At 44.4% G+C, this 25,301-nt stretch overlaps 2 protein-coding genes across 4 annotated transcripts in view; one reads left to right on the top strand and one right to left on the bottom strand.

Annotated features, from left to right (window-relative positions):
- The window catches only part of znf638 (zinc finger protein 638), a 221,808-nt gene extending 199,014 nt beyond the window's left edge, over positions 1–22,794 (bottom strand). Inside the window, exon 1 of one of the 3 annotated variants that reach the window (XM_072578851.1) lies at positions 22,551–22,794. In XM_072578851.1, coding sequence (XP_072434952.1) covers positions 22,551–22,651 — 101 coding nt within the window. In that variant the 5' untranslated portion in view covers positions 22,652–22,794. The remainder of the gene's footprint in view (positions 1–22,550) is intronic. The other 2 variants (XM_072578842.1, XM_072578861.1) reach the window with 2 other exon arrangements.
- LOC140482028 (apolipoprotein L3-like) overlaps positions 1–25,301 on the top strand; it is a 243,560-nt gene that overhangs the window by 42,087 nt on the left and 176,172 nt on the right. The window contains exon 2 of the mRNA XM_072578884.1: positions 3,595–3,678. The gene's annotated coding sequence lies outside the window, so the exon portion shown is untranslated. The remainder of the gene's footprint in view (positions 1–3,594; positions 3,679–25,301) is intronic.

The following is a 25,301-nucleotide window of genomic DNA, read 5'->3' as shown; positions in this document are numbered from 1 at the left end:
AGAGATCCAGGTTCAATTCCCGCCTCAGGCGACTAACTGTGTGGAGTTTGCACGTTCTCCCCGTGTCTGCGTGGGTTTCCTCCGGGTGCTCCGGTTTCCTCCCACAGTCCAAAGATGTGCAGGTCAGGTGAATTGGCCATGCTAAATTGCCCGTAGTGTTAGCTAAGTGGTAAATGTAGGGGTATGGGTGGGTTGCGCTTCGGCGGGGCGGTGTGGACTTGTTGGGCCGAAGGGCCTGTTTCCACACTGTAAGTAATCTAATCTAATGCTTCCTTCTTTTTCTTAACCAAACCCTCAATTTCTTTAGTCATCCAGCATTCCCTATACCTACCAACCTTCCCTTTCATCCTGACAGGAATATACTTTCTCTGGATTCTTTTTATCTCATTTCTGAAGGCTTCCCATTTTCCAGCCGTCCCTTTACCTGCGAACATCTGCCCCCAATCAGCTTTTGAAAGTTCTTGCCTAATACCGACAAAATTGGCCTTTCTCCAATTTACAACTTCAACTTTTAGATCTGGTCTATCCTTTTCCATCACGATTTTGAAACAAATAGAAATATGGTCGCTGGCCCCAAAGTGCTCCCCCACTGACACCAGTTCTGGTAACACAGAGTAAAAGAGATGTACAGCACGGAAACAGACCCCTCAGTCTAACTTGTCCATGTCAACCAAATATCCCAAATTAATCTAGTCCCATTTGCCAGCATTTGGCCCATATCCCTCTAACTATCTGTGGGAAGAAAGCAGAGTTAATGCTTTAAGTCCAGTTACTCTTTACCCATTTCTGCTTTCTTCCCACTGATGTTGCCAGACCTGATGAGTTTTGCCACCAATTTCTATTTTGTTTCAGACGTCCAGCATCCGCACTTCTTTGTTTTACTTGAGGTAATGCAAGCCAGGTGTGTTAAAATGTTGAGAAAGGTAAATAATTTGATGTAAGCAGCTTACTTAGTTTGGATGTATTGCAAAAACTGCTATTGAAGGAACCTTGGTGAATTTTCACAGTACACCTTGTAGATAGTACACACTGCTGCTACTGAGCGTCGGTGTTGGAGGGAGTGGATGTTTGTTGACGTGGTGCCACTGCTTTGTCCTGGATGGTGTCAAGCTTCTTGTGTGTTGTTGGAGCTGCACTTATCCAGGTAAGTGGAGAGTGTTGTAAGGTGGATTTATGGGGCCTAATAGTCACCCTGCAAGTGTTCTACCACACTCCTGATTTGTGCCTTGGTGACAGGCTTTCAGAGAAAAGGAGGTGAGTTACTTGCCACAGAATATCTAGCCTCTAACCAGCTTCTTATAGCCACATTATTTATATGGTTGGTCCAGTTCAGTTTCTGGTCAATGATACCCCCAAGGCTGTTGATGCTCAGCAATTATAAAGCCATGAAAGTTAAAGGGATGATGGTTAGATTTTCTCTTGCTGGTCATTGCCTGGCATTTATGCTACGTGCCATTTGTCAGCCAAAACCTGGGCATTGTCGAGGTCTTGCTGCATTTGGATGTGGACTGCTTCAGTACTGAAGGAATCATGAATGATGCTGAATCTTGAGCAATCATCATTGAGCATCCCCACTTCTTATCAATCCCATTTCTGAAAAATCCCAACATTTTTTCCTGGAGGAGACTGTTTCAGATTTCCACTCCCCCTTGTGCAAAAATGCTTCCTGACATCATTCCTCAAGGCCCCACATTTTAACCTGTCAAATCTTAATATCACAGTAGATAATGCCATTAACTCATTTGGATTACTCCTGTACCTTCTAACTCAAGGGATTGTAGGTAGAGTTTATGCAATCTGTCTACATAACAATTCTTTTAGCCCTGGTATCACTTGTCATAGTTAGGTTCAAAATTAGAACTGACACTGACATAAGAAATATAAAGACAGAGGAAATAGTTTAGAGGAAGGAAATTCTCAGGAAATTAAGACTTAATTAAAGAAGATAAACTGGGAGAAAATCCTGAGAAATAAAATAACAGTAAAACAATGGGAAATCTCTAAGAGTGACAGTAAGTTTCATGACATTTATTTTCTCTTTGGGAAGATGTATTCCACTCGCAGTTAAAAACTAGCAAGCTACAGAGGCACAGGAATTCTTGTGGTGTTCCTGCCTCTGATCCAAATGTTCCTGCTTCAAGTTCCATCCAGTACCATGACTATCTACCTGTAAACCCTTCTGATAAACTTGTAGCAGGTGGTTAGAGTGGGACAGCCTTCCAGGCAAAAGTGAGGACTGCAGATGCTGGAGATTCGAGTCTAGATTAGCGTGGTGCTGGAAATGCACAGCAGGCAGCATCTGAGGAGCAGGAAAATGGATGTTTTGGGCAATACCTCTTTATCACTCCTGACCTGGGACAGCCTTCTGTTCGGACATGCCGGATGCAGAGTAGTGCTCCTCAAGCTGCAGCCTCTAGTGAGAGACTATTGATCTCCTCCGGGAAATTCTAGTCATGTAAATACCTGCTTTGTCTGCTTCATGTGGACTAGGTGCAAGAAAGCATTCCGGGCACACTGAATGAGTAACGATTTAAAGGAAAGATATGTATCTAAAGAAAAATTGTTGATGGGTGCTTAGATCCTGAAGGAATAGTGGGAATGTGAAGAACATAAGGAGTAGGTCCTTCAGCCCACTCTGCTGTTCAATGAGCCCATGGCTCATTCTCTTCTATTGCAGTGGTAGTATCACCACCTCTGAACCAGAAGGTCCAGGTTCAGGTCCTATCCATTCAGGCGATGTCTGAACATGTTGATTAAAAAAACAAAAAAAAAAATTTCCTGCACTGTCCCTCTATCCCTTGATGTTTTTAATATGTAGAAATTGATCGATTTCAGCTATGAACACACTCCATGACTGAGCTTCCACAGCTGCCTGGGATAGGGAATTCCAAAAATTCACCACCCTCTAATTGGAGAAATTCCTCCTCATCTCAGTCCAAAACACTCTGTCCCTTATCCTGAATGATTAATACATTGTAGTAAAATGAGAGCTTATACATTTTGTTAGAAAACAGGGGAGACAATAGCTGAGTGGTATTAGTTCAAGATTATTGATGCAGAGACCCAGCTAATGTTCTGGCGACCCAGATTCAAATCCTACCATGGCCAATGGTGGAATTTGAACTCAATAAAAATGTGGAAGAGCCTAATTATGACAATGGAACTGACATCAATTGTCAGGAAAAACCCATCTAGTTCACTTATGACCTTCAGGGAAGGAAATCTACCATCCTCCCCTGGTCTGACCAACAAGTTTTTTTTATACATAGAATGGTAAATGCCTGGAACAACGTTGGGATATATGCTGAAGTTGGAGTCGGGGCAAGGGGAAGAGAGAACAACACTAAACAAAAATAGGAAAATCGACATTTCAGGCAAAAGCTCTTCATGAGGGATTCCTGATGAAGGGCTTTTGCCTGAAACATCGATTCTCCTGCTCCTTGGATGCTGCCTGACCTGATGTGCTTTTCCGGCACCACACTCTCAACTCTAATCTCCAGCATCTGCAGTCCTCACTTTCTCCTGCTAAACAAAAATACCTTGCTGAAGAAGGATCTCTGGACCTGAAGCATTAATTCTATTTTTGTCCCACAGATGCTGCCAGAACTGCAGAGATGTTGCAGTGATTTCTGTTTTTGATTCAGAGAGAACAGCAGTCAGACAAAAGAATGGATACAGGTCAGTCTAGGGGCTTCAGTAGGTGTAAAGGGGAACCACTGGTGGCTGACAATGGGCTGTTTGTGGCAGCAGCTCATGAGATAACAGGGCCGGGTGTGTGGGGGTTGGTGTAAGGACATGGAAGACAGTGTTCAAGCCCTAAAATTACTGAACTCAATATTAAGTCCCAAAGACTGAAGGGTCCCCAAGTGGAAAATGAGATGCTGTTCTTCCAGCTTACACTGAGCTTTGCTATTGAAGTCTGGTGACTCCCATCGAACAGCTAGTGTCCACTAGCAGTCACTAGTTTCGTATCATTTGGTGATCTGTTCCTAACAGCCTCCAAGTTTATAGACCAAAACCCCCACATAGTTCGCTTCTACCTTGTCCCAAAATCCATAAGCAGGACTGCTTAGGCAGACCCATTGTTTCTGCCTGCTCCTGCCCCACAGAATTCCCCTCTTTCTACCATGACTCCATTTTTTTCTTCCCCTTGTCCAGTCTCTTACCACTTACATCCGTGGTTCTTCTGACGCTTGACTTCAATTTCAGAATTTCCAGTTTGTGAGCCCCAGCTACCTCCTCTTCACCATGAACATGCAATTCTTTTACACATCCATCCCCCAGCAGGATGGTCTCTGCCTGAATCATCCCCATCCATCACCATCCTCCTCTCCCTGGCTGAGCTCATCCTCATTATAAATAACTTAACTCCTGTCACTTTCTTCAGGAGTGATCATGGGGTACCTCATGGGACTCTGTGATGCCTGTCTCTTTGTGGGGTATGTAGAACATTCCTTGTTCCAGTCTGACTCCAGCCCCGACCCTCAACTGTTTCTCCCGTACATCAATGACATAGTCGGTCTACAGCCACTGAGAGAGTTGATGACATAATAGTCACTCGACTAGTGATCCTGAGCAGGGACAGAGACAGAAATCATAAGCCCCATGCTGCTCCTGATCTGGGAGCCCAGCGATGATCTGAGCCAAGTGTACCTCTCCAAGCCTAAGGCTCTGATCCAGAGGCCCAGAGGATTGCTCTGCGAACATGGGGTTCAAATTCTACTGACAACAACTGATGGAACTTAAATTCAGTGAATGAAGATCTTAAACTGAGGCTAGTCTTAGTAACAGTGATTATCATAAATTCCCATCTGGTTCACAAATGTCTTTCATGGAAGGAAACCTGCCGTTTTCATCTGGTCTGGCCAATATGTGACTCCAAGCTCACAGCAATGTGCTTGGCTCTTAACTGCCCCCTGGCGATTAGAGACAGGCAATAAATGCTGGCCTAGCCAACATCCCATGAACAAAAGTTAAAACTGTATCAACTAACAAGTTGCATTAATAAGCTGCTTGCGAGAGGATTTGAAGAATCTTGATTGAAGTCCCAAAATAGCATTTAGCTCCTCTGCCATCGCCGACAAATTGTCAGCATTCAAATGTAGCTGGCAGACATTCAGTAATAACATATGAACTTTAAATATGTCTCAATTTGGGGCCTTTGGATCAGAAGAACCAGAATTTCTTCTGGATCTTGGTTGAGGAGAATGCTGGAACCATAACAATCCATCAGATCTCAGGCTATCTCAATGCAGTTTCCAATTGGTGTTTGAATCTTGCAGAGTCCTTGGAATCATGGTTAAAAAGGTTCACAGGGTGGGTGAAAGGAAAAATGCCAGATTGTTGCAGTAAGTTTGCTTTACCCTGTACAATGGGGATAGTGTAGAATCATAGAATCCTTACAGTGTGGAAGTAGGCCATTCGGCCTATCACATCCACGCCAACTCTCCAAAGAGCATCCCATCCAGACTCATCCCCAGACCCATTATCCCTTCATTTCCCATGGCTAACCCACCAAGCCTACACACCCCTGGATACTATGGGTAATTTAGCATGGCTAATCCACCTAACCTACACATCTTTGGACTGTGGGAGGAAACCCACGCAGACACAGGGAAAACGTGCAAACTCCACACAGACAGTAACCCGAGGCTGGAATCGAACCTGGGTCCCTGGCACTGTGAATCAGTAGTGCTGATCACTGAGCCATCGTGCCACCCTCGTGTAGGAGGTGCTTTAGACTCATAGAACCATACAGCATGGAAACAGACCCTTTAGTTCAACCAGTCCATGCTGAACATAATCCCAAACTAAACTAGTCCCACCATCCTACGTTTGTCCTATATCCCTCCAAACCTTCCTATTGATGTACTTATCCAAGTGTTTTTTAAAATGTTGTAATTGTACCTGCATCCACCACTTTCCCTGGAAGTTCATTCCACACATGAAATGCTCTCTGCGCAAAAAAAGTGCTTCTCATGTCTATAAAATCTTTTTCCTCTCACCTGGTTTTGAAATCATCCACCCTACGGAAAAGACCCCTGCCATTCACCTTATCTATACCTGTCATGATCTTATAAACCTCTATAAGGTCACCTCTCAACCTCCTATGCTCCAGTGAAAAAGATCCAGCTTATCTAGCCTCTCCTTATAACTCAAACCCTCCAGTCCCAGCACCATCCTGGTAAACGTCTTCTGAACCCTATCCTTCCTATAACAGGGTGACCAGAACTGGACACAGTACTCCAGGAAATGCCTTACCAAGGTTCTGTACAATCTCAACATAAAGTCCCAACTCCTATATTCAAAGGTGTGCGCAATGAAGGCAAGTGTGCTAACTGCCTTCTTAACCCCCTTAGCTATATGTGATGCAAACTTCAAAGAATTATGTACCTGAATGCCCAAGTCTCTCTGTTCTACAAAACTACCCAAGACCCTACTTTTAATTGCTTAAGTCTTGTCTTTGTTGTTTTACCAAAATGTAATACCTCTCATTTATCCAAATTGAACTCTATTGCAACTTCTCAGCCTATTGACCCAATTGATCAAGATTTCTTTGTTACGTTAGATAACCTTTTGATGGGGACAGTGTAGCGGGAGTTTTACTCAGTATCTAGCCCCATGTGCTACCTATCCTGGGAATGTCGCATGGGGAAGCCTTTCTCTGTGTTTAGCTGCATGAGGTACCTGTCCTGGGAGTCTTTGATGGGGACAGTGTAGAGGAAGCATTATTCTGTATCTAACTGCATGCAATACCTGTCCTGGGAGTGTTTAATGGGGACAGTGTAGGGTGATCTTTACCCTGTATATGAACCCATTTCTGTCCCTGTCCGGAAGTGTTTGTTGGGAACATGTAGAGGGAGTTTTACCCTGGATCTAACTGCATGTGGTACCTGTCCTGGGAATGTTTGGTGGGAACAGTGTAGAAGGAGCTTTCTCTTTATCTAACGCTATGCAGTACCTATCCAGTTTTGCGTTCTCAGTCATCATGGTGTGGAATTTTTTACTGTGGTATGTGTAGCAAATAAAATCTGTGAGTAGATGTGCGGAGCCCTCATGATGTGATAATCCATAGGTGATATAGAGTTTTTAAACTGTTGGGACTGGCACTTCTCAATGTATTAAGCGTGGAGTAGCTATTAATCTGCTCACGCCTTACACGGGCACAGTAGCTGTAGACTGAGTTAAAAATAATCACTTGTAACTTTAGCTTGTGATAGGGAGAATTTCTCCAGTGACATGTCAGAAGACAGCTGTCACTGCAGCAGGAATGGGACTTTTTGGGGCCAGTATTGAATCTTACAGAGCTCGATGTAGTCATTGTATGTGCTGTCATTGTAGTTTGTCAGACAGCAGGATAAGCAATCTCCTTCCTTCACCGTTTGTTCTTCTATGAATATTATCCCCCCAAGCAACATTCTGCCTCAGTTCTAGAGACCAATCTTCAGCATTTCATCCTAGGTTGGGAACTTCAGGGTTTATTCCTCACTGCATGTATCACACCCAGCCCCAACCTTTCATTACGCCTAACATCTGCTTACTTATCATTTTGATGTCAGATGAGGGAAGGATCACTGGACTTTGTCCAATTTAGGAATGCCAATAACTTCCTCATGGACCATTAATGGAAGAACTGTAGAGATCTGCAGGACAGAAGAAGACCCTTCGGTCGATCATTGTCTGCACATGTCAAAAACAGCCACCTAACTATTCTAATCACATTTGCCAGCACTTGGCCCTTAGCCCTTAGTCTTGCATGTTTTGGCATCACAAACGCACATCTAAATACTTCTTAAATGTTATGCGGGTTCTGCCTCCACCTGATAGATAGTGAGTTCCAGATTCCCACTCTAAACCTCATGCCTCTTGCCCTAAATCTATGATTATTGGTCATTGATCCCTCTTCCAAATGAAGAAGTTCTTTTTGTCTACCCAGCTATCCAGAGTTTACCATAAGTAATGAGATACTGTTTCTTGATTCTGTGTGGAGCTTCAATGAAAGACAGTAGGAGATCAGGAGGAGACTGTAGGATTGTTTTGGGGACAAAAAGACAAACGGAGGAATCGGATAGTGGGAACTTCCTATCTGGGGCTCTGTCAGTCACTGAGACAGGACATGTTGCCCAAGGTTGAGAGTGTGGTGCTGGAAAACCACAGCAGGTCAGGCAGCATCCGAGGAGCAGGAGAATCGACGTTTCGGGCAATAGCTCTTCATCGGTAGGTGGAAGGTTGATGAAGACCCTGGAGTAGTCACTGAAGCAGCGTTAAACAGGGCACAGACAATTCACTTGGACAATACATTTGGAAGTTGTGAAGAGATGTCCTGATTGAAGCCCTGATGAAGGGCTCTTGCCCTGAAACATCGATTCTCCTGCTCCTCGGATGCTGCCTGACCTGCTGTGCTTTTCCTGCAACATACTCTCGACTCTGATCTCCAGCATCTGCAGTCTGCACTTTCTCCATATTGCCCAGGTACTGTTAGAATGGAAGGAAGTATGTAAGGGATAAGAGCACGAACTCCTTGAATCTGCTCCATTATTTTTATATATTAGATCATGTCTGAACTTCAGCATCAACCCCATTTGACCCCCTATCCTTTAATTCCCAAGTTTCACCATAAGAGCTCCTACCTACCATGCCTCCACCTATACACTATAGATATTGGTTGCCTGACATGCCCATTTTGTGGCATACTGTCCTCCCCACCTCCACACTGTCAGCCCAACATGTATTGGGCTTCATTGACCCAACTTCATTGAGTCCTGCCCCCACTCAGCCAATTGAAAAGCAAACAGACTTTGTTACCCAACTGGATGATTCCTGACTTTCCTCCTTCTCCTCTTATTAAATAAAGTCTTCCAAGAGAAATAAAAGACACACAATTTTTGAATGGCCCTGATGATCTTTCTCTTGTGTCATGCTTGCCACAATGGCCTGAAGAAAGGTCGAGGGTCCAGGAAGACCCTGGAGAGGTCCCTGTAGTCACTGAAGCAGCATTAAACAGGGCACAGACAATTCACTTGGACAATACATTTGCAAGCTGTGAAGAAATGTCTTGATTGTCTGTCAATTACAGAGAGTGATTATCTGTATCTATCAGTTACATTGTGGTGTTGAGAGATACTCTGACAGAACGATAATCTTAGATTGCTCTCCAGTCAGATTCATTACCCAACAAGATTAAAATGAGTATTAGCAGCCAGCAAGCTAGGCACCAGACTACAACATCAGGGATGTGCAATTGAAAGGGGGGGATGGGGGGGAGACATAAACAGGCAACTTTCACCTCCCAAAGTGCTTTAAAGCCAATGATGTACATTTTTCCTCATACAGTCATTATTGAAATTTATGAACTGCAAAATCACACAAAAACAGCAATGAGATGATCAGTGAACAATCTGTTCCTTTAGTGATTATTGGGGAATAAACACTAGTCACAAAGCCAAGGAGAAATCTATTTTGAAAGAGATATCAGCCGTAGGAGCAGAAGTATGCCACTTGGCCCATCAATTCTGTTCATGACATTTCTCAGCTCTAATTTACTGCCTTTTCCGCATAACCCTTGATTCCCTTAAAGTTAGAAATTTGTCTGTCTCAGCCTTGAAAAAACTTAACAACCCAGCCCTAACAGTGCTCCGTTGTAATGAATTCCACAGATTTGCTATCCTCTGAGAGAAGAAACTCCTCCTCATCTCTGTCTCAAATGGACAACTCCTTACACTGAGATGATGCCCTCTGGTTCCCTCTCCTACAAGGGGAAACATTTGCCCTGTCAAATCCCCTTAAAAGTCTTATATGTTTCAATAAAATCACCTCTCATTTTTAAAATCTCCAATGAGTACAGGCCCAACCTTATCATCTTCTCCTCATAAGAACCCTTCCATATCTGATATCAGCCTAGTGAACCTTCTCTGTATAACCCCAAATCCCCTTAGATAAGGGGAACAAAACTGAAAGGGTAGACATGAGATCTTTTCCATTGACCCAAGAAGGAAGACGATTTCTTGGTTTAATTTGACACAAATGTGGAAATAAGAGCCTAATGACAAACTGGAGGAGAACATGGGCAAGCTGGCCGGCTGGGCAGTGGTCTACCATAGTGATCAATACTGGGACCTTTATTGTTTGTTAGATGCATAAATGATATAGATGAAAATGTAGGGGGAATGTTAAGCATATTTGTAAATTACACCAAGATCAACAGAGTGGTTAATAGCAAAGAAGGTGGTTGTAGGTTACTGGAAGATATAGATGGGTTAGTAAGATGGACAGAAGTGACAAATGGTATTTAACCCTGATAAGTTCAAGGTGATGCTCTTTGGAAGGAAAAGCAAGATGAGGGAATATTTAATGAATGACTGGACACTGGGCAGCTTATAGGAACAGAAGGATCTTAGGGTAATTATTCACAGATCCCTGAAGTCAGCAAAGCACATGAATAGAAGGCCTATGGGACACTTGCTTTCATCAGTCATGGCATAGAGTATAAGAGCAAGGAGGTAATGTTGGAGCTGTACAGAGTGTTGGTCAGGCCGCAACTGGAGTAGTCTATGCAGTTCTGGTCACCTCATTACAGGAAGGATGTGATAGTACAGGGGAATGTACAGAGAAGTCCACCAAGGTGTTACCTGGAATGGAGAAATTGAGCTATCAGGAGAGACTAGATAGGTTTGAATTGTTTTCTCTAGAGCAGAGGGAATGTGAGTGAGGTGTATAAGACTATGAGGATATGGACAGGATAAATACAGAGCACTTGTTCACGTTAGTTGAGGCGTCAATCATGAGGGTGCATAGTTTTAGGGTAAGGGGCAGGAGACGCAGAGGGGATTTGGGGAAAAACTTTTTCACTCAGCAAGTGGTGAGAATCTGGAGTGCAGTGCCTGGGAAGGTAGCGGAGGCTGGAAACCTTACATTCTTTAATAAATATTTGTATGAGCGCTTCACCGATATGGGACCAGTGCAGGAAATTGGGATTAGCACATTTTTAGTGGTTGTTATGTCAGTGCAGTCTTGATAGGGCAAAGGACCTTTTCTCCATTTTATGAATCTATGTGACAGATGTAATTTAATACACAGAAGAGTGAAATGTTTCATTTTGGTTAGAAGATAAAGGATAGACAATATAAAGTGAAAGATATAACTCTAAAGAGGAGTGGGGTGCTGGAGTAGAGAGATCTCGAGGAATATGTGCATGAATCATTAAAGTCGATAATTCGGGTTGAGCAAAGCATAAGGGATCTGGGCATAATAAGTTGATACATAGAGTGCAGAAATCATGAAATTATGGTATATCTTGATGAAACACTAAAATATTGTGTTGAATTCTAGGCTCCATTCTTTAGGAAAGAAGTGAAAGCATGAGAGAGGGTGGAAAAAATTCTTCATGAGAATGTTTCCAGGGATAAGGAACTTGATTTACATAGATAGATTGGAGAAAGTAGGCTTTTTTCCTTAGAGAAGAGAAGGTTGAGACTTGATAGAGGATTTCAAGATCATTTGGGGTCCAGATAGAAAGAAACCAATCCCATTGATGAAAGGATCAAGAACCAGACTTTAAGGTGATTAAAGAAGAGCAATGGTAAAGCAAGGAACAACTTTCTCACACAGTCAGTAGTTAGGGTTTGGAATGAAGTGGTGGTAGAGGCAGCTTTAATCAGATTAGTTACCATAGTCCCATTCTCTCATATCAGAGAGAGAGAGAGAGAAAACGAACTGGTAGTGGTTTAACCTGATGGCCACCACACCTCAGGTGAGATTGGAGAAGGAGAGTTCTTCATGGTAACCTCAGCAAGCCAGTGAACCTACACTGTTGGCCTATTCTGTAAGCCAGCCATCCAGCCAACTGAGCTAACGAACCGACTTAAAGTTGCTGGGGTCTTGTGAGATGATTGGATGTCTCTCTTGTTGGACAACAACGATTAGTGGTGGCTTAACCTGAGGGTCACCCTGCCTCAGGCGAGGGGAGGGGTTGAGAAGGAGAGTCCTTCATGGTAACCTCACAGCACCTGAAGAAATCAAGGTTGGGAAAGTGGGATTTGTTGACTTTTTCTGTTTTGTAAGTGTTCTATGATCCTATGGTTAAAGACTGAGCACTTCTGAAAAGACAGCACTTCCTCAGGAATGCATCAGTCTGGATCTTTTACTTAAGTTTCTAGATATTAAATTCAAGTTTCTAGATTAGGAAAGCTTGTGACCCGAGATAATGTACCACTGAGTAAGGCAGTGGGTGGTCTGAAAATTATCAATTGCAGGTGAGGAATTTCCAGCATGAGGGGTAAAGGGATAAGTTTGTGTCGCAGCTGTGACTATTCTTTCATCCTCTTCAATCCAAGTGGGTATGTTCCTGTGTTTATCGTGAAACAAGCTTCCAGTAAAGGCTGCATATTTCCTGGAATCCCAATGTTCCTGGATGAATTAGAGAGAAGGTCCTATAGGGAGAGGAGCTGAGTCACTGTCACGGGGATCTGAGATTCAGAGGTGAAAAAGGGGATTGTGATTCATTCACAAACAATGGCCGACTACACTCGGCCAACTATGTACAGATCATAAAAGTGTTCTGGGCAACAAAATAGCAACATATTTATATCGTGCTTTTAATGTAATAAACTGTCACAATTTACTTCACAAGACAGTAATCAAACGCAATTAGATACCCCACAAAAACAGAAGTTGTTGGAGAGGCTTAGCAGGTCTGGCAGCACCTGTGAAGAGAAATCAGAGTTAACGTGTCGGGTGCAGTGATCCGAAACATTAACTCTGATTTTTCTCCACAGTTGCTTCCAGACCTGCTAAACTTTTCCAGCAACTTCTGTTTTTGTTTCTGATTTACAGCATCTGCAGTTCTTGAAGTTGAAATTAGACACCCAGCCACTTTGAGGAGATATTAGGGCAGGGGACCAGAACATTTGTTCAAAAAGGGTGCATTTAAGGAGTAAGAGAGAGAGAGATTTAATGCGAGAATTGCTAAGCTTAGTGTCCAGGCAGCTGAAGGCGCAACTGCCAATGGTGGAGAGATTGAAATGGGCAAATTTACAAGAGCTCCTGAAGAAGAGCTCATGCTCAAGACGTCGACTCTTCTGCTCCTCAGATGCTGCCTGACCATCTGTGTTTTTCCAGCACCACACTTTTCGACTCTGAACTCCAGCATCTGCAGTCCTCACTTTCTCCAAATTTACAGGATGCTAATTGTTGAGCAGCGCAGCTATCTAAAGGACATTGCAGAGACAAGACCATGGACAGCTTTGAAAGCAAAGATGAGAATTTCAAGTGGAGGTGTTGCTGAACTGGAAGCCAGTGCAGGTCAGCGAGCAGAGAGAGGGAAAATAAAGACTTTCATTTCGATAACGTTGGAACAATGTTGGCCAGCCCAAAATGATTTGCAGCCAATGAAGTGGGAGTGGAAGGTGGCCGTAATGTAGAAACAAAGAATGGGAGTAGGAGGATGCCATTCCAGCCTGCTGTGATTGTCCAACTCAGTCAAATAAAACAAAGAACTGTGGGTGCTGGAAATCTGAAACACAAGCAGAAATTGCTGGAGAAACTCAGCAAGACCGTGGAGACAAAGCAAGGTTAATGTTTCAAGTTCAGTGACCCTTGAGAAGCCCAGGACCCCAGGAAGAACTCCCCTTCTGTTTACGTTTACCTTGAAGAGCAGACAGGCCCGCTGTCCTGATGGGTGAGGGGTTTTGGTGAGAGCTCGGATAAGGGCAACAGGGGTTTGGTTGAGCTGAAGTTCACGACGATGTGAAAACTGTGACATTGGGCTGCTTGAGGAAAAAGATTCTATGAGTGAGATACAGCTGGGAATCAGCACGAGTCATGTTTCTGCACAACAGTGAGACTGACTGAGTTTAGGGCCTGTAATGTGTAGATATGCTATCTAATCTCTGGGCTTGGCTTTTAGTAACAGTTGTTACAATCTCTCCAATGTTGAGAGGTATTGATAACACCATGTCTGGCTTGTGCATTCTACTCTGGCAAAGAGTAATCAAAAGCAAAACAAAAGATTGGACATGGTGGAGCTAACAGCAAACACCATTGAGCAGCTCTCAGCCTGACTCTGACCACACAACGTGTGATGATGGATGAGATTCTCTCACTATGTGAGGTAGCTGCTGACAAACCTCACAATTAACATTGTTCCCGACAGCACCCTGGGCTCAACAGTACTATGCCACTGAAAGAAATGACATCTCCCTCACAACAGAACACCAGCCCCTCACTGCACTTTCTTGGATTGATTCATGGGATGTGGGCTTTGCTGGCTGGGTCGGCACATACAGTCCATCCCAGCTCAGGTGGGTAGAGGGGGTGGGGTTACCCGATTAGTAAGGAATGAAATTAAATCAATAGTAAGAAACAAAGTAGGGTCAGATGGTGTAGAATATGTGTGGGTAGAATTGAAGAGCTGCAAAGGTAAAAAAAAAACATAGTTGGAGTTATGTACAGGCCTCCAAACAGTAGTCAGGAGCTGGAGCACAAGGTAGACCAGGAGACAGAAATAATTTGAAGGAAAGGCAAAGTTACAGTGATCATGGGCGATTTCAATATGCAGGTGGACTGGGAAAATCAGGTTGGTAGGGTTCGCAAGAAAAGGAATGTCTACAAGATGACTTTTTGGAGCAGCTTGTGGTGGAGCCCACTAGGGAACAGGCAATATTACATTTAGTGTTGTACAATCAGACTGGATAAGGGAGCTTTAGGTGAAGGAACGCTTAGGAGGCAGTGATCATAATATAATTTAATTTATTCTGCAATTTGAGAGGGAGAAGATATAGTCAGAGGTAACAGTATAGCAGCTGAATAAAGGCAACTACAAAGGCATGAGGGAGGAACTGGGGAGAATTGACTGGGACAGGAGCCTAGCAGGAAAGACAGTGGAACAGCAATGGCAGGAGTTTCTGGGAGTAATTCAGGAGACACAGCAGAGACTCGTCCCAAGGAAAAAGGAGCATGGTATATGGAGGATGAGACAACCATGGCTGACGAGGGAAGTCAAGGATAGCACAAAAGCAAAAGAGAAAAAATACAAAGTAGTGAAGAACAGCAGAGGATTGGGAAGCTTAGAAAGTCCAACAGAGGGCAATAAAAAGAAGAAATAGGAGGGAGAAGATTAAATATGAGGGTAAGCCGACAGGTAATATAAACGAAGACTTAAGATATATAAAGGGCAAAAGAGAGGCAAAAGTGGACATTGGGCCACTGGAAAATGACGGAGGAGAGATAGTAGTGCCAAGGAGAAAGTGCTAGAAAAATTGAATGGCCTGAAGGTGGATAAATAACCTGGACTACACCCAGAGTTCTAAGGGAGATTGCTGAAGAGGTAGCGGAGGAGTTAGTGGTAATCTTTCAGGAATTGATAGAATCAGAGAAGGTTCCAGAGGAGTGGAAAGAAAGGGAACAGTTTTCGAATGATGATAATGGAGAAAAGGAAAAACATCTTCTGCAAGAGCTTGGTGAATCTACGGAATTCATAGCCACAGAAGGCTGTGGAGACCAGGTCATTGTGTGTATGTAAGATTGAGATAGATAAGTCCTTGATTGTAAATGGGATCAAAGGTTATGGGGAGAAAGTGGGAAAATGGGGTTGAGAAACTTAGCAGTTGTGATTGAATGGCGGAGCAGACTCGATGGGCTGAATGGTCGTTGGATGCTGCCTGAACTGCTGTGCTCTTCCAGCACCACTAATCCAGTATTTGATTTTCAGCATCTGCAGTCATTGTTTTTACCTACCTGAATGGTCTAATTTCTGCTCCTATGTTTTATGGTCTTATGAAGGCTAACATTTCAATAACAGATTTACAAATTCCTTTTGTACCTGCACCTCTGTGATTTCTGTACTTGAACATTTGAAACTCTGCATTCATATTCAGCTTCCAGCTTCTTGTGATTTAGGGAGGTGAGGTGGAGTGGGACCCTGAATGGGTCAAAATCGGGGTGTGGGGAAATGGGATGGCAGAACGTGAATAGGGTACAGAAGTGGGTAGACAGCAAGAACAAACCTGAGATTTATAAAATGTTGTTGAGCAAAGATATTAAGGTATATGAGCCAAAGTCAGGGATATGGAGTTTGACACAAATCAGCCATGATCTCACTGAATGATGGAACAGGCTTAAGGGACTGAATGTCTTGCTCCTGTTTTTAAGCTGGGAGAGTCGAAACATGGAAATGGTTAGACAGGAGAGGAATTTATACTTTGATCACTATTATAATGAACAGTCACCAAACACTGAGCAAGGTTCTGAGTAAACACTTTAAATCTGTCTTCACAAGCCATTTGGATACAGAACTGGCTCAAAGGTAGAAGACAGAGGGTGTTAGTGGATGGTTGTTTTTCAGATTGGAAGCCATGTCACAAGGATTGGTGCTGAGTCCACTACTTTTCATTATTTATATAAATGATTTGGATGTGAGCTGAAGAGGTATAGTTACTAAGTTTGCAGGCAACACCAAATTTGGAGGTGTAGCAGACAGCGAAGAAGGTTACCTTGGATTACAACAGGGTCTTGATCAGATGGGCCAATGGGCTGAGGAGTGGTAGATGGAGTTTAATTTAGATAAATATGAGGTGTGTTTTGGGAAAAGCAAATCTTAGCAGGACTTATACACTTAATGGTAAGGTCCTAGGGAGTGTTGCTGAACAAAGAGACCTTGGAGTGCAGGTTCATAGCTCCTTGAAAGTGGAGTCGCAGATAGATAGGATAGTGAAGAAAGCGTTTGGTATGCTTTCCTTTATTGGTCAGAGTACTGAGTACAGGAATTGGGAGGTCATGTTGCGGCTGTACAGGACATTGGTTAGGCCACTGTTGGAATATTGCGTGCAATTCTGGTCTCCTTCCTATCGGAAGGATGTTGTGAAACTTGAAAGGGTTCAGAAAAGATTGACAAGGATATTGCCAGGGTTGGAGGATCTGAGCTACAGGGAGAGGCTGAACAGGCTGGGGCTGTTTTCCCTGGAGCGTCGGAGGCTGAGGGGTGACCTTATAGATGTTTATAAAATCATGAGGGGCATGGATACGGTAAGTAGATAAGGTCTTTTCCCTGGGGTGGGGAGTCCAAACTAGAGGGCATAGATTTAGGGTGAGAGGGGAAGAATATAAAGGAGACCTAACGGGCAACCTTTTCACGCAGATGGTGGTACGTGTATGGAATGAGCTGCCAGAGGATGTGGTGGAGGCTGGTACAATTGCAACATTTAAAAGGCATCTGGATGGGTATATGAATAGGAAGGGTTTGGAGGGATATGGGCCAAGTGCTGGCAGGTGGGACTAGATTGGTTTGGGATATCTGTTCGGCATGGACGGGTTGGACTGAAGGGCTCTTTCCACGCTGTTCATCTCTGTGATTCTAAGACAGAGGGACAATAGAGGTTGTTTAGTTGAGGAGGAAAGTGAATGTTGAATATTGTAAGTGAGGTGAGATGGGAAATGGTAAGGTTTGCAGCATCTTTGAAAATGGATAAGTCACAGAGCCAGAAGAAAGAAAACACTTGCTACTGAGAGAATCACAGGAGGAAATAGTGGGAAGTCTGAGAATCATTTTCCAGACCTCTCTGGCTATGGTTGTGGTGTTCGTAACATTTAGAGACAGTACAGAATGTGACTAAAGCACAGATTAATCACAAACAATCAGTGCAGATATTTTACAGGGAAGGTTGTATCTATCAATCTAACCACCACACCTTAACATTCAATGGTGTTACCATCACTGAATGCCCCACTATCAACATCCTGGGGGTTACCATTGATCAGAAACTCAACTGGATCTGCCACATAAACACTGTAGCTACACGAGCAGGTCAGACACTTGGAATACTGCGAAGAGTAACTCACCTCCTGACTCCTCTGGACTCCTCACTTTCTCCTCCTGACTCCCTAAAGCCTGTCCACTATTTACAAGGCACATGTGATGTGATGGAATATTCCCCAGTTGCCTGGATGGGTGCAGCTCCAACAACACTCAAGAAGCTTGCCAGCACCTAGAATAAGGTAGCCCACTTGATTGACATCACACCCACAAACATCCACTCCCTTCACCACCAATGCTCAGTAGCAGCAATGTGTACCTTCTGCAAGATACACTGCAGAAATTCACCAAAGATCCTCAGACAGCACCTTCCAAACCCATGACCACTTCCATCTAGAAGGACAAGGGCAGCAGATTCATGGGAATGCCACCCACCTTCAAGTTCCCTTCCAAGCCACTCTCCCATCCTGACATGCAAGGTCTGAGTCTCCTCTGCCACCAAATCCTAGCCACCCGACAGCTGGAGGAAGAACACCTCATTTTCTGCCTTGGGACACTTCAACCACTCGGTATCAGTGTCAACTTCACTAGTTTCCAAATCTCTCTTCCTCCCACCTCATCCCAGATCCAACCCTCCAACTCAGCATCATTCACATGAATTGTCCTACCTGTCCATCATCCTTCCCACCTACCCACTCCACCCTTCTCTCTGACTTATCACCATCACCTTCACCTACCTATCGCTTTCCCAGCTACCTTACTCCAGCCCCTCCCCCCACCCTCATATTTATCTCTCAGCCACCTTTCTGACCACCTCCCCAAATTCCTGATGAAGAGCTTATGCCCGAAACGTCGACTCTCCTGCTCCTCAGATGCTGCCTGACCTGCTGTGCGTTTCCAGGCCACACTTTTCGCCTCTGACACTTCAGCATCTGCAATCCTCACTTTCTCTTTGGAAATATATTTCCTTTACTGTCACTGGCTGAAAATCCTGGAATTCCCTCCCTAATGGCATTGTGGGTTTACTGCAGCACTTGGACTACATTGGTTAAAGAAGACAGCTCACTTACACCTACTCAAGGGGGGACTAGAGACGGGCAATACATTTCTGCCAGCCAGCGATACCCATGCCTCACAAATGAATAATAAAGAAATCCAACTAACAACTTTTTTGAGAAGGTAATAGGAAGATCGATAATGGTAACATAAGTGATGTAATTTGCTTGGATTTTAACTCAGCTTTTAACATGCTAGACTGGTCACTAGGAGTCTATAGGATCGAGGACAAGTGGGAAGTTGGATCCCAAACCAGCTGAATGGCAAGGAACAAAGGATAATGGTTAATGGGGGTGAGGGGGATTTGGAACTGGAAAGGCTGCTTCCAGCCAGATTCCACAGCGTTGAGGACTTGGTCATAGTGGATATCAACAGCTTAGATTTAAATGTAGGAGGGGCGTGTAAGAAAGCTGCAGATGCAAAAAAAACGAGCAAGTGTCATCCAGAAAAGAAAATGTCAGTATTTTGGCCATTTTCTCAGAGCTGAAAAACCACCAAGATCTCTCCTAGAGAGCAAAGAAGAAAGCAACAGAAAGAAGGGTCGGCCTGGGTATAGTTGGATGGTGAATGTCACTGAGCAGTTGTAGAAGTGTAGATGAGCGACAGTGGCTGTGTGAGGATAATTCAGGTCAGACACATGTGGTGGGTCCGGCAGGAAGAGCTGTAAGCAGCAGCAGTACCTCTGTATGAAGTTTGAGCATTTGGTGTGTTGGGGACAGGGAGATTGATGGCTAAGCCTACATTTGGATGTTCCATTCTTTTCCCTTGAATGGACATTTTTTTTGTTTGAACGCTCTCTATCTCATCCTTGAATACCTCCCATTACATTGCTACTGATTTACCACAATGTTTCCAGGTCACTGGTGCTAAATCACATCTCAGTAAAGTTGGCCTTTTCCCTTGGTCTCTTATTTTCCATACCTTTAAAATGACTCCACCTAACAACGTTACAACACCCAATGCCAAATCCAGAACTGCTCCTTTTGCATTGGTCTTGCTATTGTACTGTCTATAAAAAGTACTCTTGAATGCATTTTAAGAATTCTGTTCCCTCTGAACCTTTCACACCAATTTTATCCCTGGAAATAGACAAGTTACTAAACTCTTCACCATGCTCTGTGTATTCCTTCACCTCTGACCCTTAGGATTACTCAGGTTCAGGGTGAGTAGAGTGACAGGACCTGGTGGTATGTGATCCTAAACACGTCATGGTTCATTGTTTCCAAAATATTGATGCTGACAGAGAGCTGGGGCTGGGACGGAGGGACAGTCAGGGGAATGAGTAGTGGAGGGAGAGAGACTAGTACAGGCAGCATGAAGGAGCCTGGAATAAGGGGAGGAGTTAACAAGTTCAGACCATTGGAGGGTGATACCAATGTCACAGAGTCAGGAATGACTTTCTTGGATGAAAGTGGAATAGGCCAGGAGACTGCCTTCAGGCGGTTGGCACTGAACCCCAGCTACAGGAGGTCAGGGAGGGTCAGCGAATGGAGATCACTCGTGAATTGTTCAGATGGGGAGAGGATAGCTGAAGGGGTGAACGTGCAATTGGGAATGAGATGCAGGGAAGGGTTGGTAGGAGTTGGTTGAGTGATTAGGGATTGAGAGGGAGAGGTTTTTGAGAACAGGGTGGATGATTAGGGATTGAGAGGTTGAGGTTTTTGGGAATGGGATGGGTGATTAGGGATTGATTTTTGGGAATGGGGCATAGAGTCATAGAGATGTACAGCATGGAAACAGACCCTTCAGTCCAACCTGTCCATGCCGACCTGTCATCCCAACCCAATCTAGTCCCACCTGCCAGCACCCGGCCCATATCCCTCCAACCCTTCCTAATCATATACCCATCCAAATGCCTCTTAAATGTTGCAATTGTACCAGCCTCCACTTCCTCTGGCAGCTCATTCCATACACGTACCACCCTCTGCGTGAAAAAGTTGCCCCTTAGGTCTCTTTTATATCTTTCCCCTCTCACCCTAAACCTATGCCCTCTACTTTGGACTCCCCAACCCCAGGGAAAAGACTTTGTTTATTTATCCTATCCATGCCCCTCATAATTTTGTAAACCTCTATAAGGTCACCCCTCAGCCTCTGACGTTCCAGGGAAAACAGCCCCAGCCTGTTCAGCCTCTCCCTATAGCTCAAATCCTCCAACCATGGCAACATCCTTGTAAATCTTTTCTGAACCCTTTGAAGTTTCACAACATCTTTCCGATATGAAGGAGACCAGAATTGCACGCAATATTCCAACAGTGGCCTAACCAATGTCCTGTACAGCCGCAACATGACCTCTCAACTCCTGTACTCAGTACTCTTGACCAATCAAGGAAAGCATACCAAATGCCTTCTTCACTATCCTATCTACCTGCAACTCCACTTTCAAGGAGCTATGAACCTGTACTTCAAGGTCTCTTTGTTCAGCAACACTCCCTAGGACCTTACCATTAAGTGTATAAGTCCTGCTAAGATTTGCTTTCCCAAAATTCAGCACCATCTGAATTAAACTCCATCTACCACTTCTCAGTCCATTTCCCCATCTGGTCAAGATCCTGTTGTAGTCTGAGGTAACCTTCTTCGCTGTCCACTACACCTCCAATTTTGGTGTCATCTGCAAACTTACTAACTGTACCATCTATCAGGCTTGCATTCAAATCATTTATGTAAATGACAAAAAGTAGAGGGCTAGGAGAAAGTGAGGACTGCAGATGCTGGAGATTAGAGGTGAGAATGTGGTGCTGGAAAAGCGCAGCAGGTTAGGCAGCATCCGAGGAGCAGGAAAATCGACGTTTCGGGCAAAAGCCCTTCATCAGGAATGAAGTAATCAAAGGCACAGCCATCAATGGTGAAGCATTTGAGATTGGAAATGCACAGGAAGCCAGAATTAGAAGAGTACAGGTTTCTCAGAGGGTCATCTGGCTGGAGGAGATTACAGAGATAGGGCAGGGAGAGGCTGAGGCCATGAAGGGATTGGAAAATACAGGTGAGAGTTTTAAACCAGAGACCTCGTTTGAGCAGCACCCGAAGTGTGCAGCACGGACAGATGTGTTAGGATAACGGAACTTCGATCAAGTTGACAGGGAACCTGCGTTTTACTGAGGCTGGAAATCAGGAGCGAAACGCAGTCAAATCTAGAGGCCGCAACAATATGGACAAGGAACACATTGACAGAGAGAGAGAAATAACTTTAGGCCCAGCGCAGGGAGACGCGGAGGAAAACTGCAGACTCCAACCCTTTATTAATATCCTGCTCCTCAACCTCAGGTACCAGCAACTTAATCTGATCCCATTTAACCCAATCTCCTCAACACAATCCCATTATTGCACCCCAGACCCTAGACCCCCACACTCCCAATCCTAATACCCCAATTCCATTAACCCCCACCCTAATCCCCTCACTCCAATTCCATTACCCAATCCTTAACCCCAGTCCCTTATCCTAATCCCAGTTTCCCCATCCTAATGCCCTCACCCTAATTCTATTGTCCAACACCTACTCTTAGTACCTTAACCCAATCCTATTACCTGAGATCCTGTTCCCATTCCCATTCTCCCAACCCACAACCTCTGGACCCCTTACCCCATACCTTCGCTCCAGCTCCCTTATCCCAGTGTTCCTTACAGGTTGTTTTCCACCGTCCTGGTTAATGAGGATAAATGCGGGTTACAGTGGGTCTGTACAGTAAGACTGCAAGGAGTCAGCGGTATGCCTGGATTCACTCCCCCCCCACCCCCTTTCCGGTCTCCCTACCTCTGGATGGGATCAGACAGCTGGAGCCGGCCGTGTGCTTTCTTCAGTCTGTCACCCTTGTGTCCGATCTCCTTGCCCTGAGATCCCTGAATTTGTTCCATCCTCCCAGTGCTGGGATCAAGTGAAAAGCTTCATGGATCCTCGGTGATCCCTCTTGCTGTTGCTCACTGCTCAGATCCCCGTGCAAACTCCCTGTAATTCCGGCTTTGTCCCTCACGCACCCTCTCTCTCTCTCTCTCACTGACCTCTGCATGCAGTGAAGTCTGAAATCCCAGCAGTTCTTCAGAGCTGCTAAGCTGAGTTGGAGAGGGAGAGACTGGATTTCTGAGGATCTGTGACATACCAGGCAGCCAGTAAGGGGATGGGGGAGGGTCCCTTCAGACCCGTTTAGCAGCTGCACTCCGTTCCCATTGCCCCACACCATTCACCAGACAACAGGTGGCCTCTGGTCTAATAAACTATTTAAACATCTCGCAGTAAATTGTGTGAGGTCTCAGGGAGGGCAGTCCCAGAGTAGGACCAGTGTTTCAGTGTTACACCAACGAGAGGGGAAAGGGGAGTGACAGTACCCAAGGACATTTAACAATTCCCAGGAGTTTTAATGATGTAAAATGAATGAAACTAGTACCAGAAGAATTAGCAATCAGCTGGGTGGCAAAGTAAAAGAGGGATGAAGAGGACTTTTTTTAACGCAATGTGTTCTTGTGATCTAGAACATGCTGTCTGAAAAAACGATGGAAGCAATGCTAATCTTGAAAATGGATGGGCAAATATTTGGAAATGAGATTTTTACAGAGCTTTGGGGATAAAGCAGGACAGTGAGATTTTTTTGAATTGTAAGGTTTATTGAATTACTGTTTCAGGGAGCTAGTACAGCCACTTTGGACTGAAATCCATGATTCCACTGAAATAACAACAACTGGCAATTATACAGTATCCTTAACAGTGTAAAACATCCCATAGTTTTCCACAGCAGTGTCACTAATCAAAACAGCTGAAGTTTCTCTCTCTCTCTCTCTCTCTCACCCTTTACTACACAATTATAGAATGGTTACTGCACAGAGAGAGACCATTTAGTTCATCATACCCCTTCTGGTTCTGTGTAAAAGCAAATAATCTGATCCCATGCCTCGTCTTATCCCTGTAACTGTTGTGATCCTGTTATGTAACTGCTGATGTCTCTACTGGACAAATAACATCCCAGGATAAAATCTGCTTTGATAGATCATGTTTCAATTTTCTCTTAATTTTAACAACATGATTGTTTTACAGGTAATCAAAATCTAAAGAAATTTTACTCCCTCTCAAATACATAGGTTTGACCTATCTCCACTTTCTCAGTTCCAGTCATGTGCCCTGTGATGTTCTTAAATAGGCACAGCAGAGAGATTAGATTTTCTCAGCTTTGAATAAACAATGCAGATTTGGAAACAAACACTCTTGATTTCACCTTCACAAACTACACTCCTTCACTGAGGTAACCTATTTCCTCATCACTCTGAATAATATACTTTTTAGAGATGATACTTGCTTCTGACCTTAGTCAGGTTTCTGACCTTAGTCAGTGAACCCAAAACTGTTAAAAAAAATTACTTGCTCCTTTGAGCATCTTCTGTAGCTAAAGGCTAAATGTTTTCTCTATCCTGTTGTAAGCTCCCACAGTATATACCAACTTCTAATAACATTCCATTGCCCTTGCAGTCACCTACTCACCTGCTTAAAGTCATGGCTCCAGAAAGACTGACCTAACTAATTTTTAAGTTACAAAAATTAATCAAAACCCATATGTCAGTAAACAAACACCAAAGAACTGTGGGTGCTAGGAATCAGAAACAAAAAACAAAAATTGCTGGAGAAATTCAGCAGGTCTGGTAGTATCTGTGGACAGAATGTAGAGTCAACATTTCAAGTTCACTGACCCTCCATAAGAACTGACTGTAGCTGGGTTGGTATTTATGCTGAAGATGGGATGGGGTGGGGGGGTGGGGGGGGGGCGATATGGAAGGAGTAGACAATAGTGGAGATGAAGGAGGTCAGTGGAGATGCAGCCCAGAGTGAGGCAGACAAAGGGAGGGGTAATGATGAACCTGGGAGTGGAAAAGCTGCCAATAGGGTCCATTAGTGGGTGAAAGCGGCCCATGTGATGACAACATCTGGGGTTTGAGGGTTGGGGGTGGACACAGGGGAAGAAGGTGCTCAGGTCCTGAAATTATTGAATTCGATATTGAGCCCTGGAGGGTCCTCAAGCGAAAAATTAGATGTTATTCTTCCAGCTTGCACTGAGCTTCACTGGAGCACTGCAGCAAGCCTGAGATAGAAACACTGGCCAAGGAACCCGGTGTCGGGGGGGGTGGTGTTGAAGGCAATTGGAAGCTCAGGATCTTGTTTGTGGATAGGTTGTAAGTGTTCCGCAAAGCAATCAGCCAGTCCACGCTTCATTTCCCCAATGGGAAGGAGACCACATTGTGAGCAGTGGATGCAGTAGACGAGATTGTGTGAGGTGCAGGTAAAGTGCTGCCTCACTTGGAGGGTGTTTGGGCCCTTGGATACGGAGGAGGGGGAGGTAAATGGGCAGGTGTTACACCTTCAGCAGTTGCAGGGGAAGGTGCAGTGGGGCTGTGGGGATGAGATGTTGGGAGTGAAGGTGGAGTGGACCAGGGTGTCCCAGTGGGAATTATCCCTGTGGAAGGCAGATAAGAGAGGTGTGTCTGGTGGTGGCATCTTGCTGGAGGTGGGGAAATGGTGGCTGAT

Source organism: Chiloscyllium punctatum, chromosome 1 (genome assembly GCF_047496795.1).
Source record: "Chiloscyllium punctatum isolate Juve2018m chromosome 1, sChiPun1.3, whole genome shotgun sequence".
In the NCBI taxonomy this organism is placed as follows: Eukaryota; Metazoa; Chordata; class Chondrichthyes; order Orectolobiformes; family Hemiscylliidae; genus Chiloscyllium; species Chiloscyllium punctatum.
Note: the sequence above shows the minus strand (reverse complement) of the source record. Positions and strands in the feature narration are given on the sequence as shown.